This window comes from Cydia fagiglandana, chromosome 15, assembly GCF_963556715.1.
Source record: "Cydia fagiglandana chromosome 15, ilCydFagi1.1, whole genome shotgun sequence".
Lineage (NCBI taxonomy): Eukaryota > Metazoa > Arthropoda > Insecta > Lepidoptera > Tortricidae > Cydia > Cydia fagiglandana.
Window position 1 is genome coordinate 577,978 of NC_085946.1, and position 17,958 is coordinate 595,935.

The 17,958-nt window shown below is 37.9% G+C and overlaps 1 protein-coding gene across 2 annotated transcripts in view; it reads right to left on the bottom strand.

Annotated features, from left to right (window-relative positions):
- Window positions 1-2,219: 2,219 nt before the first annotated feature.
- The window catches only part of LOC134671165 (hypoxia up-regulated protein 1), a 36,020-nt gene continuing 20,281 nt past the window's right edge, over window positions 2,220-17,958 (bottom strand). The window contains exons 7-10 of one of the 2 annotated variants that reach the window (XR_010099194.1): window positions 11,467-11,693; window positions 10,771-10,882; window positions 5,115-6,620; window positions 2,220-4,755 (exon numbers count right to left, since the gene is read on the bottom strand). Coding sequence is in view for 1 of the 2 variants with exons in the window: in XM_063528939.1 (XP_063385009.1) it covers window positions 5,247-6,620; window positions 10,771-10,882; window positions 11,467-11,693 (1,713 nt within the window). In the remaining variant the exon portion in view is untranslated. Of the gene's footprint in view, window positions 6,621-10,770; window positions 10,883-11,466; window positions 11,694-17,958 lie in introns of both variants that reach the window. The other variant, XM_063528939.1, reaches the window with a different exon arrangement.

Here is a 17,958-nt window from a genome sequence, read left to right on the forward strand (position 1 = left end):
TGTTTCAATTTATCGCCACTCGTTGCGAATTTCCTACTTTTCGCACTTGTATCGTAATTCGTAATGTACTATATGTATTAGTACACTCGCATTAGGTAGTCTACATAGTTTCCGTGTGAATGGCATTTATCCTTGATTAAAAACGTACGAGTAAAAATTCAATATATTTAAAAACTACTATTTCTCTGGTCGCGAAAAACTCTTTCGTCGCCTCTAACTCTTGCCTTTGTACAACCAGACATCGTAAATTTTATAGCATCTTCTGTGCAGCGGAGTGGTGTTAACGGAATTGGTATAAACAATTTCAACCCTAATGATTAATTAGCGTTAATTACGTTAATATGAACCTTAATTTACCATTTCAGTTGGAATTGTCCATACCAATTCCGTTAACATCACTCCGCTGCACCAAAAATGCTATAATAAGTATTTACGATGTCTGCTTTGTACACATGCTCCACTTACCTACAGCAGGTCGTTAGAGCATAAGGAGCGAATCTCTTCCTTTTTGACTGTGTCTGAGCTGTATGTATATAGTTCTTGTCCTATGACGGTGTTCCCAACCAAATATTTTATACCTTCTCCACATTTACCTATTGGAAATACTTCACTTACCCCAACAAGTGTGTTGATAATAAGGAATAATGTTTTGATGTCATTTTTAACCCCGGCCAAGCCCATGTCGCCGGTATAAACAGTATAAAGAGTCTCACACGCGATGTTCGCACTACCGCACGCTATTTTGGACTGAGGCCACAATTTTGGGGATAGCGCGTAATGTTTTCTATTCTAATAAAGCATGTCGCATTATGGCAGCGATAATCCAGGTCATACTCAATCAAACTTGGTATATTTTTTAAAATGTTATACTTATGCCAAAATAATGATAAGGGTTTCACACTTTTTTACTCAAGTGTGCTGCTCAGTAGCGGCCAAGTTGGTTGCCGCAGACTATACCTATAATTCCTTGCCGGCGTCTATATTTCCGTGTTCTTATAACCCGGCAACCTTCAAATCAAGAGTGAACATGCACCTTCTGGGCGAGCTCGCTCCATCGTAGGCCACGTCTACGCCTCGGCTAGTCTGTGGCCATGAGTAAGCCCATTCATAATAAAAAAAAAATATATATATACAGGGTGATTCCGGGGTCGTGGAGCAAGCGATCAAGGCATGATACACAAGCCCATACTGAACAACTTTTACTATGGGACCAACTCCGAAATCGCGAAAAAAAAATTGGTAGTTTCATACATAGTATTTTTATACATAGTAGTTTCATACATTTCGGCCGATCACTGTATTATGCCTTGATCGCTGGCTTTACTATGGGACCAAATCCGAAATCGCGAAAAAAAACTGGCCTTCTCATAGAACACGACAACATGTGATCGGCCGAAATGTATGAAACTACCAATTTTTTTTTTTCGCGATTTCGGAGTTGGTCCCATAGTAAAAGTTGTTCAGTATGGGCTTGTGTATCATGCCTTGATCGCTTGCTCCACGACCCCGGAATCACCCTGTATATAGGTACAATACAAGTCCCTACTTACTTACCTAATGTTACGCCTGTTGTGACGTCGAATTCTTCGTAAAAGCTTCAAAACACGAAGATATGAAATTTAGCCAGGCGCTGTCTCATTTCAAATATGTATAGATTTTAGTGAATCATACTGTCTTTTGTCTTATGCTGCTAGTATACTAGAGCACTCAAAAGAAAGGGATGGACACAGTTTTTTTGTTTTTATTTACTGACTTTTGGTTTGCTACCTACACTATGGTTAGGCAAGAAAGAGTCGCTTATCGATGGCCGCTATCATTTCGTAAGCTGTGTGCACACGCCGCCGACTCTATATTTTATTAATCGAAGTGTCTCCGCGGGCGCGATTGTGCCGGATGTGCTAATTTCAGGCGCTTATACAAACAGCACCACTTTTAACTGTCCATCGGTGGACCTTATGCCTTTTGTAATAAGGTTTACGAACTGTCAGTTAACAGTGCGGGCGATGGAACAGTCGCATTAGATATATCAGAGCAGCTAAGCCGCTTACAAATATCTGAACACCGCCCTATTGTCAGGGCGTTAGAGTGCATGTTCAGATATTGTGAACACCTTGGTCGCTCCGATGTATCTGATGGCTGTACATAACTATTATGGGGTTGCTACAGTGTATTGACTAGGAATTATTTTACATGTAACCATAATAAATAAAACCAGAATATAGGTACTTCATTGTATCATTTATTTTCCTTTTGAGACTGGACATAAAGAAATATCACTTAAACGTTAGGTACACTCTTTAAAACTCATACATTTGTTTCACGCTGTTTTTCTGCTACAGACAGATTTCAGATGTAAACATTTGCATTGTATTATGTAAAAATATTCTTAATAGCAATCGATTTCAGATAGGTCCTTCCATGGACGTCGTTCTAATAATTGGCATCATTCCTACGAAACTGATGGGTGTCAACGACTGGTAATTTCGATGACGATCAATGGGTATTTTACCCTACTATTACATTACTAAATACGTCGCAGATTACATAATATACCTACAAACGATACGCCACACTCAAATCACGATCCCGAGCAAGCATACACGACCTCAAGAGTCAACCATGTTTTTTCTTAGATACGAGCTTAAGCATGGTAAATCCAGCTCTCTGCATTATGTAAATAATGTTCATTTTAGTTAGCGAGGAACGGCAGAGTACTAATAATTGACGATAACAACGTTACGTTATAACTACAATTAATAGTGGGGTATTTACCTAGTTCCCATACAAGCCATAAAGGCCAAATTGAAGGGAACGGCTTTAAATGTTTAATCTTAGTTTTTTTATTTTTTTTGACGACCGGTCGGGCCTAGTGGGTAGTGACACTAGTGACCCTGCCTATGACGCTGATGGTCCCGGGTTCGAATCTTGATAAGGGCATCTATTTGTATGATGATACAGATATTTGTTCCTGAGTCATGGTTGTTTTCTATGTCTTTATATATCGTTGTCTGAGTACCCATAACACAAGCTCTCTTGAGCTTACCGTAAGGCTTAGTCAATTTGTGTAAAAATGACCTATAATATTTATTTATTTATATTTAGTCTAATGGTTTTCCGTTAGAATGAGAGTAGCGTATCTGTTCTCTTATTATGTAATCTGGTCTCGCACATAATGGTCCGACGCACCAAATAGTGATATTAATGCAGAAGCTGACTAAACAGTTTTTTTTTATTATGGAACTTAAGGAACTTTAAATTAAAACTTATGTACAACTGATACCTAGGTGTAAATAACATCTTTATGCCAAGAGTGGAGTAAGTATAGAATTAAAAGAATAGCCGGGATTAGGATAAATACTCGAGTTCATAATCGAGTTGTTTTATTTTGTGTAATTCAAAACCACGATTGATTTCATTTAAAGTTACTATTTCCAATAGAAATTGTATCACTGGTATATCTTACAAGTCTAAACTGTTGTTCAATAAAAGTAACCACATATATAAAATGTACAGTAAACTGCAGAGATAAGTGACCCCCCTTCATATAAACTTGTTTGCAGGGGAATCAGCTATCTATGCACCTTACTGTACCAGTTGATATCTAGTCCTCCATGTCGTGTCCGAGCACGTATATGGCTAGTTGATAAAATGCCAACGTAGATTCTATATTTTTTCCAGTAAAATGTTAGCCAAATAGTGATATTACTAATTAAATATAATATATAAAGAACAATAGCTTTAAAGGAGTTAAATTGGTGCGATCATGGATAACGACTTTTAGTGAACAACATTTTACAAAACAACACAAAAAGTATAAAGTTCGTTACACATTTCATCAATAATAAATAGAATTTACACAATGCACCATTGTCCATTAGTACGATACAAGTGCGTAAAGTAGGAAATTCGCAACGAGTGGCGATATAACTTTTATATTTTGAAACTTAGTGATACTGATAAAACAGCAGGTAAGTAGTGATATTAGATAGTGATTTGACATTTTTGACAACAGCTAAAAATGTTTTATTTTCTGCATATTTGCAAAACAAGCAGAAAATAAAACAACTAAGGGAAGGTTTTTCCTTACTCAAGAATACACCTGAAAATCTGATATTAATCTCATTTTCTACATATTTCAACTGTCCCGTACTATAAAAAAAAATTAAATAAAAAAAATGTTTGAACTACTACTCACTATAGGTATTGAACAATATCTAAAAGAAACAATTTTAGATTTTGAAGATATTAAATAAATAAGTCATGGACATGAGAACTGAGGAACTACCTAACGAATAATGGAATCAGGGTGAAGTTACTCCAAATAATTAAATGCAAACCCTGTCTATTGCAGGAAAACTCTAATTCTATAGCCATTTATATTATATCACATAAATTACATTTATTATAAATATAATAATAATAACATCCTCTGGTCGTACGCTTGGGGTCGCCGCTTAAATATATAAGATAGACAAGACAGGAGCCGCACTCAATAAAAAAATAAAAAGTTTTTTTAATAACCAAAGACCATAGACAACAATAAATAAAGGATATTTTGGAAGAAACAAAGGCGGCTAGAAATCGTTTTGAGATTTATTAAATTAATTGAGCTCGCTTTTCGCATTAAATCTTGAAACACACAATCTTGGAACATTCGTCTAAATAAAACTGTTGGTTTTTTAAAGGTCAAGTCGCACAATAAATACTAAGTGGTACTTATAATAATGCCCCATTCAGATGGTGCAAGAAGCAAGCCTGGCCATATCGTACCGGGTTGTCCCTGGAACACTAGCGAATAATCAAAACATAGGTTGTACTGGCGCGAAAATTAAAGGCCCATAGTTGTATTCATTTTTAATTTTTGTAATGTTTAATATGAACTTGCAGTTTTGTCTGTGACACTAGCCATTATGGACGCAATATTTGAACCCAACTCTCAAAATTATGAATCCTCGGGTCCTCTTTGACGCGTGTACCTTAGGTATAGAACTGTCAACTGTAAAAAATGTATACATTTTATGACAAAGACGTTACGAATGTTGTATATCGACCGATACTGAATGAGACATAAGGGTACATAGGTCAATCTCTTGCTCAATATCAGCCCATCCCACTCTTACATTACGTAACTGAATGTGATAGATTGAAATCGCGCATGATGTAGTTCAAGATGTAATACAAAAAGCGAACAAGTCCCAGGACTTGGAAGGTAAAAAATAAATAAGACTAAATTTAAAACCTCACTATTATAACTCGGAATGTTCGTCTTTGCCATCACCTAACTGCGGCGTTTCCGTCGCTTCTACCTGTTCTTTAATCTCCTCTTCTTGATTCTCCTCTACCACTGCCTTTTCTACACTTTCCTCCACTTTCCCTTCTTTTATTTCGTCTGTAACTTCTATAGTTTCTTCAGTTTTGTTCTCTTTCTTAGTTGGCTTCTTAGGCCTCCAAATCTTCATTTTATTCACTAGATACTTAACTTCTCTGTCCAAACCGCCCATCTTCTCCCTTATGCTATCAATGGTCAGCTTAATCTCCTCATTCTTTTTCAATGCGTTCTGTTCTTTGATGGACTTGTCCAGCCACGCTTGAGTTTCCTCTATTTTCTTTTCTAAAACTGTGATTTCGACCTGAGTGAACATGTCTTTCTCTGGGTTGACTTCTTGAGTGAAATTCTTTGCAGATTTCAAGAATTCATTGGAAGTGTTAAGCATGCTGCGCAGAGCGGCAATCGCGTCGGGCCTTTCTCTGTGCTCCCAATGCTTATAAAAGATAGGATTAGTTTTCTCCTTGATCAAAGCCAGTTTCTCCTCATAGAGTTCTGTCGGAGCTTCGTAACCGTCATCATAAAGCCATTCAGAAGTTTCAGCACATAACTTCTTGACTTCCTCGATCTGTTCAGGAGTACCACACTCTGCAAACTCTTCCATGTCCATTTTCATCTGAGCATCAACTACGAACGCCTCTAAACTGTTCAGTGCGGATTCCCTTTCAGCTCGTTTCCTGTCTATAGCGTCCAGCTCAGATATTTTAGCCTTCGAAGCTTTGAACTGTTCTTGAGTCAATGGTTGCAGGACTAGCACTTGTTCATCAGTTTTGATAGGCTCTTTAAGAACAACGATCTTCGGTTTAGGTTTAGCTTCAGGTTCTGTAGCATTCTGTTTATCTCCAGCCTCATTAGCGTTGGCAGTGTCATTCTTTTCCGCCTCCGGTGCCTTTTCTGTCTCTTCCGTCTTCTCAGCGTCATCAGAGCCGAAGAGCTTGCTGATGGTGCTGCCCAGTTTAGAGAGAGTGCTGTCTTTGTCCTCTTCTGTGACTGTTTTTTCCGCTACGAATTCCACGTTGACTAGACTGAGGATCCCGGAGTCGTCCATGTTGAAGTGTGCCTTGATGCCCTTGTGTTCGACGTTGTCGCCCGTGTGTTTGTGCAGGGCCGCGCCGACTCCGCTCAGGACGACTTGTGTGAGGTTGAGCGAGCCGAGGTAGGGGAGCTCGGAGGGCGGGATGTGGTCGAGTTCGGCGTAGTTGACGTTGAAGGAGAAATCATCGGTGTGCTTGTTGAAGGTGATGACCTTCTTCTGAGGGTACGGGTTCATTGGGCTGAAGAGGGTTCTCTTGATCTGTAACAAGATTGGTTAAAGATTTATCTGAGCCCTCAATGAGGTTAAATGTGCCAGTTGGAGGCCGACCGCAGGTGGCAACTGCATTGTCTAAGGCCGGTAAACAAAGGACGGCCTGTCAGTGGTCGGGCGTCTATAAAATACAAATACAAAATTCGGTGCCCATCGGCTTCTCTAATTTTTAAATTGATACGCATTTTTCTTTCAGCAATAATATTTTAGACGCGCTGCCACTGCCACAGTTGTCAGCTGCAGTTAGCTTCAAAATAGCATTTTAAGTAGTTCAAGAAAATAATACAAAACAAATTTGTAGCTAATACCATATGCCGACAACCCATAACCGTTGTAACAAGTAATCTAATTTCACATTTACCAAATCAAAATTAAAAGTCGGTTTTTAGAATACTCTGACATGAAATGAAATGAAATGAAATTATTTATTTGTATAAAAATGGGTATACCATGAGACCAAGAATTTTACAGGCCTATTATTAAAATGTACATATTATAGTATAATATAATAAACAACTATTTCATAAAATGAGATGAAATATGGTGGTTAGTATAAGAAAATCCACACTGTTAATGTAACAAAATATAATTCCCTCTTAATCCCTATAAATCATTCTTACCCATTCCTGAAATCAGTAAACGAAGATTTAATTAGATTAGATGAAGATTAGAGATAACATGCTGATACAGTACAGTCGCCATGAGATACATCGGAGCCTCCGATATGCTCAAAAATATCTGCACACGCACTCTAGCATCTTGATCTTGACATTGACAAAAGAGGCGTGTTTAGATATTTATGAGCACCTTGGCCGCTCCGATATATTCGATGGTGACTGTATATAAGTAAAACGAAGGACACAGTTTACAAAACTAAGATATAACTATGTATTCCAGCAGCGTTAGTACGGTCGCATTTATATCGCCTGTCACCATGCCTGTCACGTTCTAACAAGTGCGAAAGTAATAGGTATAGTGATAGGCGGTAAAAATGGAACCGTGTTGCTACCGCAGATTGTTTTTTTTTTTATATTGGGGACATCTTACACAGATCAACCTAACCCCAGACTAAGCAAAGCTTGTACTATGGATGCTAGGCGACGATATACATACTTATATAGATAAATACATACTTATATACGAGTACATAGAAAACACCCATGAATCAGGAACAAATATTAGTGTTCATCACACAAATAAATGCCCTTACTGGGATTCGAACCCAGGACCATCGGCTTCGCAGGCAGGGTCACTACCCACTAGGCCAGACCGGTCGTCAAAGGCGGCGCAAGGCGCAAGTTGAAGGCGGCGCGTGCGTTTTCCTCGGGCGAGGCTCGTCCTGGCTGAGGACTTGTCTTGAGGCTGTTTGTTAAGGGGCTCCCCCACGCCAATGACCTTCGATCTGAATCCCTTAGTTTTCTAATGTTTTTGTAGCTTATCATATTAACAGCAAGGGCTTTAAGCAATATAAGGACTGTATCGTTTATTATAAATACAACTTTACTTAGCCGTTTTTTCTGGTATTATATTTTTATTAAAAAAATACACATATAGTTTAATTAATGCTTTAATAATAAGTAACATTTCGTCCTGGGAGATCACGTAAAGCATATGGTTTGGACAATATTTACCCAATCCTCCCGAGTAACTACTAGAGGTGTGCGCCGATGGCAAAATCATCGGCGGCGGCGTCCGATGATTTTTTGACCGGCGGCGGCGGCGTGATCGGCGTGAAATCGGCGTGGCATAATTTTTGATACTGCATGAGAACGTGGCTGTAGAAACTCTACATTAAAGCCTTCTGAGTATTTACTAGGCTATCCAAAGCATATTATGTGTGTTTTCTAAATTATTGCCGAAAATTATATCCCGGCATGTCACTTGGCAACCATTTATTACCAATACCTACCTAATGGTTACCAACGGTATGTTTAAATATTAAATTAAAAAGGATACTTTAAAACGCTACATTTTAGGCAGTATTTTTACTTACTTTTAAGCGAAATACAAATAAAATAATAAATAAAACACAAAAAAATCTTTAAGTGCCTTAAATCTATATTAACTTTTCCCAGCCGCTGTCGCCTCACTTAGGATTTGTTACGATATAATGATGAATACTTTACATATGTCTGAACTGAAGTTTAACAGAAAACTATGTAAGACTAAAGATATCGTCGTTTTCGAAAGTAAACTTATCTGGCCGGTTGATTCGCTCAACAGAATGTCTTTGGAGTGTCCCGTTTTATAGAATATTAAGGTCTACTTTGTTTTCTTTACTCCTAGCTTAGTGAAGATATTTGGTGATTTAAGTTCCTATAAGTAGGTATCATTGTTTAGGTATAGCTTATTACGAAGCTTTAACCTGACTTTTATAATTTTGATTGAAATATATATTACTAAGTAAAAGAAGCTGATAATCACCATAAAATGACTAAGAATTGATCGTGTGTATTTTTAAATGAAATTGTATATTATGTGATAAATAAATCAAATCATATCTATCATATGATGACATTGATGTCTTGTTGATGACTCTCATGCGTGTCACCAGAATCATACGAGAAATCATAAAATACGCAATTACAGCTTGCTGGAGATTCTAAGAAAAAAATAGCATGTTTATGTCCTAGGATATGAACCTGCTATTTTCTTGACTTTAGTTCACTGATTAAATTGACAATAAAGAGACTATTGATGTAAAACAAAATGCGTTGTACAAAAAAGCTGTGCGATAAAATATCAAATAATAACCTGAGATCCAGAAACAAGATCTTGTTTAAATTAACGCTAAATCGTTATCACAGCTAACACCGCAACAACAAAAATTATGCTAATATGCTTCACTGGCAAATAATAAGCGAAAAAGCATAAGGATCTTTAAATTATACCTCTGACACTATCTACTCACTACGCAACATGGAATAAGACACGATAGGTATCAAAATTTCCCACGCCGATTATACGCCGGTCAAATTTATCGGCGGCGGCGGCGTGGAAAAATCGTCGGCGGCGGCGGCGCGGCGGCGCGGCGCACATGTCTAGTAACTACAACGATTTTGGACAAATACTACAAGAAAATTTACGGTTTGCGAACAAGACGAGATATTACACAAAAAAAATCGTACTATGTAAACAGCAATTACATATGATTCGTAAAGCGAAACATCTGGGCATAGTCTAATCATTTCTTTTAGTTGGAAAAAAAGTTTTGGATCTGTGCTTGGTGGCCTTTTAGAGAATATGGCATGTTACTTACGACAACCCCGACTTTGGTATACAATATAACCATCATGGAGCGTTTCTATCGACCTGTTCTAGCCATGGTTCAACGCCATGAATGTCCGTTAGGCTTTGGATTTCGGTAGATTCTTTTAGCTGTTTCCCTCATTTCGCTGGCGTCAGAAATTGACGGGAATCCAAAATGTTGCATAAAAAGTCGTTTTCATGTAAAGATAAAAATTCACCACATTTATTCTGTGGATGTTCAATTGAGCAATCATGAAAAGGACACTTAGATGGCATATTTTGGCAGCATATTAACCTTTTGTTTCTTTAAATCGTACCAAGGAATCGGTGAAATAGTCTCAAATTAAGCTCGATAGGCTTGTCCAAATTACAATTGCTAGACGGTATTAAAATCATCATAAAGTCCCTAAAATAAAATAAATGTAAAACCTTCTTATATCAGATATGGCTTAAAAATACCCCCAGAGTATACCTTAAGAACATAGTAATACAAAATAATACACACGTCAACAGTTAGACCAGGTTTTATTTGTATTTATAATAAACGATACAGTCCTTAGTATCCCATATTTACATTAAAGTTCATTGTCTTCGAGGTATTTGGCATCAAACTAGATACGAAAAAGTGTTTTTTTAGACAATGTTTAAAAAATTCATAAAAAAATAAGTATTCATTTTTTTTCAAAATCCGGTGGACAAAACCGGAGATAAAAGGTTGAAGAACCGATAACCGTTTGTCTTATCATTTTATCTGTAGTACAAAAAAAGGAGATACGATTCAAAACTTGTCAAAAATCGATGAAAACCTCGGGTAGCGTCTTAATTCAGTATGCCGCTAACCACATTAGGTGGACGAGTCATTGTAGTAAGTGGTGAAAGTGTAACTCACCAGCTTGTCGGTCCCGTCGACGTGCCGCGTGAACACGACCTGCACGGGCAGCAGCACCGCGTCCTTGACGTTCAGCGGCGCCACCTTGTAGCCCGTGGCCAGGGATGCGGCTCTGCGAAATAACGATATCGATATGAAACTAACAAATCTTTGTTATTGATAACAGGGTTGCCGTGCGTTGGCATTGCCCTCGGGGGCTTCGGTAAAATAGGGTGGTCGGTTCTTCGTCAGGAATGTGGGGAATCTGGCGAACATCAGGATTTGTTAGAAACCTGAACTGACAACTACAAGTTTTTCTTTTTTGCGTTATTTTGGCATTTTGCCACGGTTCATGGGAGTTCGGGGTCTGTTTGACAATTAATCCTGTGATTTGATGTAAGTACTAGTTTTTACGAAAGTGACTGTCATCTGACTTTTCAATCCAGAGGGGAAACTAGGTGTTATTGGAATCAGTCCGGTTCTCTTACGATGTTTTCCTTCGCCGAAAAGAAGTTGGTGAATATCAAATAACATTTTGTACATAAGTTCTGAAAAATTCATCGGGACGAGCCGGGGTTTGAACTCGCGACCTCCGGATTGAAAGTTGTACGCTCTTACCGTTAGGCCACTAGTGCTAAAACTTACCACTAGAAGCGACCGATCAAATACCGCAACGTGATGAAACTCGCACGCTCGTTTTCGTTTTAAACGACGTACCTGTAGACGGCGCCCATGGCGACGGCCTCGTCGGCGTTAATAGACCGGCTGGGCTCATATCCCTGGTCCTTGAGCGCGGCCAGCACGGCGGGCACGCGCGCCGCGCCGCCCGCCAGCACGAGGCGCGCGGAGGACGCCGCACCACCAGCCGCCGCCGCGCGCGCCAGCACCGACGACACGCGCGGCCACAGGTCGGCGCACAGCTCGTCAAGCTCGGCTCGGGATACCTGACAATACAATACATTTTCACCTCAGCAGCTCGAACAAGGGTACTTTGCTTCTTAAAAACAGTGAGCAAAATGCGATTTTGCTTACTGAGTCATTTTGTCAGTGAGCAAAATGCGATTTTGCTCACTGAGTGAGACAAAAGGAGTGAGCGAAATCGCATTTTGCTCACTGAGTGAGACAAAATGTCATTCAAGTGACCTTTATAGTCAAATGTCATTTCAACATGCGGGGTCTAATACAAGTTCGAAATACTTGGGTTCTATTATCTCTGTCCCTCTAGGTATGTTCTCACTGCTTAGGGTGAAAAATTTTGTGTACTACACGAGATCAAAGTTATTTACATCTCGTGCGCTTTTGAATTCCTTACTACGCTCAATAATTGTGATTCATGAGACGTGAGCAGGACTAATCCTGCACACTCAGTAGCTGATAATTGATCGATCTCTGTTGTATTTAGGCAAAATAGCCACACGTTTTCCTATATTTTTACTTTTTGGTGAGGACAAATTTAATTCTCTACTATCATGGTCACCCTACAAGACCTAATTAATAAACATAAAACCTCTTTAACCGTAATGACAGCATTTTGATTACGAAGAAAATGAACTGTCAACTGACCGTGATGACAGGGATTTCGTTCAATTTGACACAGAATATCGGTACCTAGTTGTATTCTAATTTTAGGGTGACCATATAATATAATATAATATAATAAGCCTTTTATTCAGACCAATTTAAGAACATTTTACAAAGTATTTTCTTAATCTAAGACATCGACAATCAGTTAGTCTGTGTGCCTAAGTTGGCAAAGGCCTCCTCCAAGATTTTCCAATCAGCACGATTTTGCGCCATTCTGGACCACGTGCTGCCTGCATATAGGGTGACCATGCATGTCGTAAATAAATTTTAAACTTTTTTTTTTCAACACGACTAGTAAATTAACGTTAACCTCACTAATACTCATACGAAGCAGTTGCTTATAATATACGAAATTCGCAGTGTTAGTCCTGCTCACGTCTCCTGAATCACCCTGTAGAATCTTTCGCTTGCACGGGACTCAAAATAAGCACTCGAAGAAATATCAAACTTTGATCTCTTGTTGTACAAATAACTATTTTTATCAAAAACGTAATTTCCGATACGAGCTTTTATCGCTGCCTGTACTTTTATTCCAAAAAACGGCTAATTATTATCGAGACGATTATAAAAAACCCAAACACGTTAGGTATTTATTTTACAAGGGGGCAAAGTTGTTTAACCGCTCGTGCTAATATTGATACCCCCGAGCAATCCACAGATGTCGTGCCTCTCACAACCTTATATGTATTAAAATAAATCAGTTTTTTGATACAGTTGCTCAAAAAGTGCTACTTTACGTGGCTGTTTAGCGTTCGCAAAGTTGTTTTTTGCGAACTAGTGCTTTTTACTTTTCCAGCTTTTTTTAAATTGAATTCTGACCGTAATCGATACGTTCACACCAAAGAGTTTGGATATTCAAGAACTTTATATATTTTTATTTTGCCATTAGACATTTATTACATACAAAAGTATTGTTACATGATATAAAGTAACCTGCTTACCATCAGGCGGGCCGTATGCTTGTTTGCCACCAATGTGGTATAAAAAAAGTAAATATTTATTTGTTATTATATAAATAAAACACTGTAAAATAGGATTTTCACTATTTTTTTTATTATTTGGCTGAATGGAACTACTATCATTGCCACGTTAGGCTGTCGTTAACAGAAAAAAATAAAAATTAAAAAGTAAAACCGGCGCCCGCCATTTTCACTTGAAATTTAGTTGTATCAAAATCATTATCTTAAATTGCAACTGTAATAAGAGTGTTTTTGTTTGAAATGAGTTAATGTGTGTTGGCGACATCTGTCGGCACGCCTGTCAAATCGGTACTACGTCAACGAAGACGGCTGCAAGACCGTTCCAGCGACATCTACCGGCGCGGCTGTGAAGCTTCTCCGCAGCGTCTCACTTCAGTGGCGCCATCTGTAACCGTCGGATTTCGAATACCTAACGGCTACCGGTCTGCTACCTGGGCGGGGCGGTTCGAAGTCTATAAAAACCACCAGGCACGTGGCTACGCTCTCTTTTCTGTTCCTGACGCCAACGAGTAAAGTAACTATCTACGGTTATGTTCTGTATCGTTTTAGTTTGATCTATTTAATTATTTTTCAATTGTTTAGCATTTCGTAAACAGTAGATATCTTAAAACGCGTGTAAATTTATCATGTAAATAATATGTATAATCTCGCCTAATGATTTCATGTATGTAGTCAATAAAGAAATAAAATAAGATTAATGTTCTGTGTCCTCATGTTTTATTTTATTCTAGTTAACAGTCAAGTTTCCTCACATCAGAAGTGCTGGCAGAATGAAGAAACATAAGCGATCTCGTTCGCCTTCGCCCACATCGTCCTCATCGTCATCGAGGACGCCGTCTCCGCCTCCTCCCAGAAAGAAGAAGAAGGTATCGAAATCAGATGATGGAGAATTTGTGAGTACATCTAGTGCGATTTCACTTAATAGTATGATACCTGAGTTTGACCCTATTAAGGACAATGTCGACGCGTGGTTAAATATTATCGAATCGTATACTCGTACGTTTGCATGGAGCGATAGAATGACGCGTTATCAGGCTCTTAATAAATTAAAAGGTTCGGCTAAAATTTGGTACGACTCCTTGTTGCGAACTAGTTTTGAGTGGACAAATTGGAATTGGCATACGTGGCGTAGTAAAATCTCGACAACATTTCAAATTAAACGAAACATGTTTGAATGTTTAAAAGATATAATTGACCGTAAACCCAACGAAGAACAATCTCTTTATGAATTTTTCTTTGAGCAAAAATGCAAGATTGACAGGCTTTCATTGAATTTTACGGAACACGATATTATTTCAATTATTTTAGGTAATATGCGTGATAGTACTTTAAGTAGTTCCATAGAGGCGGGTAATTTCAGTACTTGTGACAGTCTAGCTAGTTTTTTGCACAGTCGTAAATATAAAAGCAAATCAGTCACAAAGCAAACGATACCCGGACATAGTAAACAAATTGATACGCGAAGTAAACCGGTGTCACCGAATTTAAGTATAGGACAAACGGCGTCGCCTTCTGTGGACCAAACTTCAGATTCTGTAAAGACCGGGCAACCTCAAAATCGCATTAAATGTTTTTGCTGTGGTGGAGCGCATAAAAGAAATCAGTGCGAGGTTAAATGCGAATTTTGTGGTAAAAAGGGTCACACCGAGTCGGTATGTTTTAGTAAAAAGAATCAGAAGGTTGCAAAGCAGGAGACAAAGTTTATTGGATGTACTGAATCAAAAAATAGATTTTTCAAAAAGGTGACGATTAATAACAAATTCGAGCATGAAGCTTTTATTGATCCTGGCAGTAGTTGTAGCCTTATTAGTCAGACATTAGTTAATAAATATGCGTTAACGACTACCACATTGGAACCACCAATAACATTGCACGGATTTTCAAAAGATATTAATAAGACTGTGTTCAAGTGCTTGAAAGTCTCTTTAAAATTAGATAGTCTTGATCTGGAGAATATAAGTATGTATGTTATGGAAGAGTTATCTGACTGTGATATATTAATAGGTCGTAATGTAACTGAACGTCCAGACATTATGTATTCACGTGTTGGAGATGTATTGACATACAGTTATCAAAAATCTTTTGATAATTTTTGCAATGTTATAAGTGAGACTCAAATTGATTCAGATTCACATCGTAATGAGTTAGTGCAATTATTTCATAAGTATAGTGAGTGCGTCGCGAGTAGCGTCAAGGATTTAGGAGTAGTTGATGATCACGAGATGGTTATCGAATTGAACGACACAAAACCTATTCAATTTAGGCCATATAGGAGTTCACATGGCAATAGAAAAATTATTCGCGAAATGGTTGACGAATTATTAGAAAGCGGTATAATTCGGGAAAGTAATTCCGCCTATGCTAGCCCCGTGTTGTTAGTGGACAAGAAAAATGGCGAAAAAAGATTATGTGTTGACTACAGGGCCCTAAATAAAATAACGATCAAAAATAAATACCCTATGCCCCGAATAGAGGATCTTATAGACCGACTTCAAGGTTGTAAATATTTCACCAGTCTAGATCTCAAAAGTGGTTACTACCAAATTAAAATGAGTGCAGATTCGATTCATAAAAGCGCTTTTATAACTGAAGACGGACATTACGAATTCCTTAAGCTTCCGTTCGGGCTTTGCAATGGTCCATCATGCTTCCAACAAATGATGAACAAGGTATTGGGAAATTTGCGTTTCGGTAAAATAATAGTCTATTTGGATGATGTCTTGCTAATAAGTGAAACCCCAGAAGAGAATCTGGCTTTACTAGAATCGGTTCTGAAAATCTTTAAAGAACATAATTTAAAATTAAATTTAAAAAAATGTCACTTCCTAAAAACTGAAATAGATTTTCTAGGGTATAAAGTACAGCATAATACTATAAAGCCTAGTGAAAAGAAAGCTGCAGCTGTTAAAGACTTCCCTGAGCCAAAAACTGTTCACCAATTACGCCAATTTCTTGGGCTTATAAGTTACTTTCGTAAATTTATTAAAAATTGTGCCCTTTTATCGAGCCCTCTTACAAAATTATTGAAAAAGGATAGTACATGGTCCTGGGGAAGTAGTCAACAACAAGCTTTTGAAACTTTAAAGAGTGCACTGTTGTCTGGTAATATACTGACTATTTATAATCCAAATAAAGAATGTGTACTTTACACGGATGCTAGCAGAGACGGAATTGCAGGTATTCTAATGCAGGTTACGGACGAAGGGGAAAAACCTGTACACTATTATAGTCGTCAAACGACTAACGATGAAAAAAAGTATCATTCGTTCGAATTAGAGCAATTGGCTATCATTGCGTCGTTACAAAAATTCCGACTTTATTTATTAGGCTCCCCGTTCAAAATTATTACTGATTGCAACGCTGTACGTTTTGCTATGACCAAGAAAGAGATTGTGCCACGCATTGCACGTTGGGTACTTTCTACTCAAGAGTTCTGTTTTGATATAATACATAGAGATGGTAACAGAATGCAGCATGTAGATGCTCTTAGACGCAACCCCGTGCAATCTGGGGAACAATCTGAGTCAGAATTAATTATGTCGATAACCGAAGCCGATTGGTTGTTAACTGTACAATTGCAAGATCCCGAAATAGTTAAAATAAAGGAAATATTAGAATCAGGAGAGGCCGATATGAATAAAAATATTTTTAGTAATTACGAGCTTCTAGGTGGTAAAGTGTACAAACGAACTGGTCAAGGTCGTCGCTGGGTCGTACCTAAGCAGTGTATTTGGCAGATTATCAAATATAACCACGACGATCTTGGTCATTTCGCCGTAGATAAAACGGTAGAACGAATTAAAGATAAATATTGGTTCCATAAAATTCGACGCACAGTAAAGAAATATATTAGTAATTGTCTAAATTGTGTATACAATAAGAATAAAACTGGTTCAAAAGAAGGTCTCTTGCATCCCTTGCCAAAGTTCGCCAGACCATATCACACATTGCATTTAGATCATGTAGGACCGTTTGTTAAAACTACACAAAATAACAAATATTTATTAATAATGGTAGATTCGTTTACTAAATTTGTTTTTATATTTGCTGTACCTAACACTGATAGTGCTAATGTTATTAATGAATTAGATAATCTTTCAAAAATTTTTGGCTACCCAAAAAGACTGATCACAGATGCAGGGTCTTGTTTTACGGCATGTAGTTTTAAACAATACTGTTCGAATAAGAATATAAGATTACATACGATAGCCACTGGTATGCCACGTTCCAATGGCCAAGCGGAACGTTTTGTTAAGACGATTTTAGAGTCTATGAGAGCCATGGGTGCAGATTTGTCTGATAATAATTGGGACAAATGCGTAAAACCTTTGCAACAAGGCTTAAATAGTACGGTACAAAAAACTACAAAAGCCGTGCCTAGTGAAATATTTTTTGGTTATCGGTTACGTACGGACGCGGATACTTTAGCACCTGATAGTGATAGCGAATCTGACGTAGATGTTACTAAATTACGCAAATTAGTTGATGAAAATATCAGGGCGAGCTCCATGCAACAAAAAGAGAGATTCGATAAAACACGCAAACAGGCTCGACAATACCATGAAGGTGATTTAGTCCTTATTAAAATACAAAGCCAATCCAACGATGGTCACAGTACAAAGTTGTTACCAATATTTAAAGGACC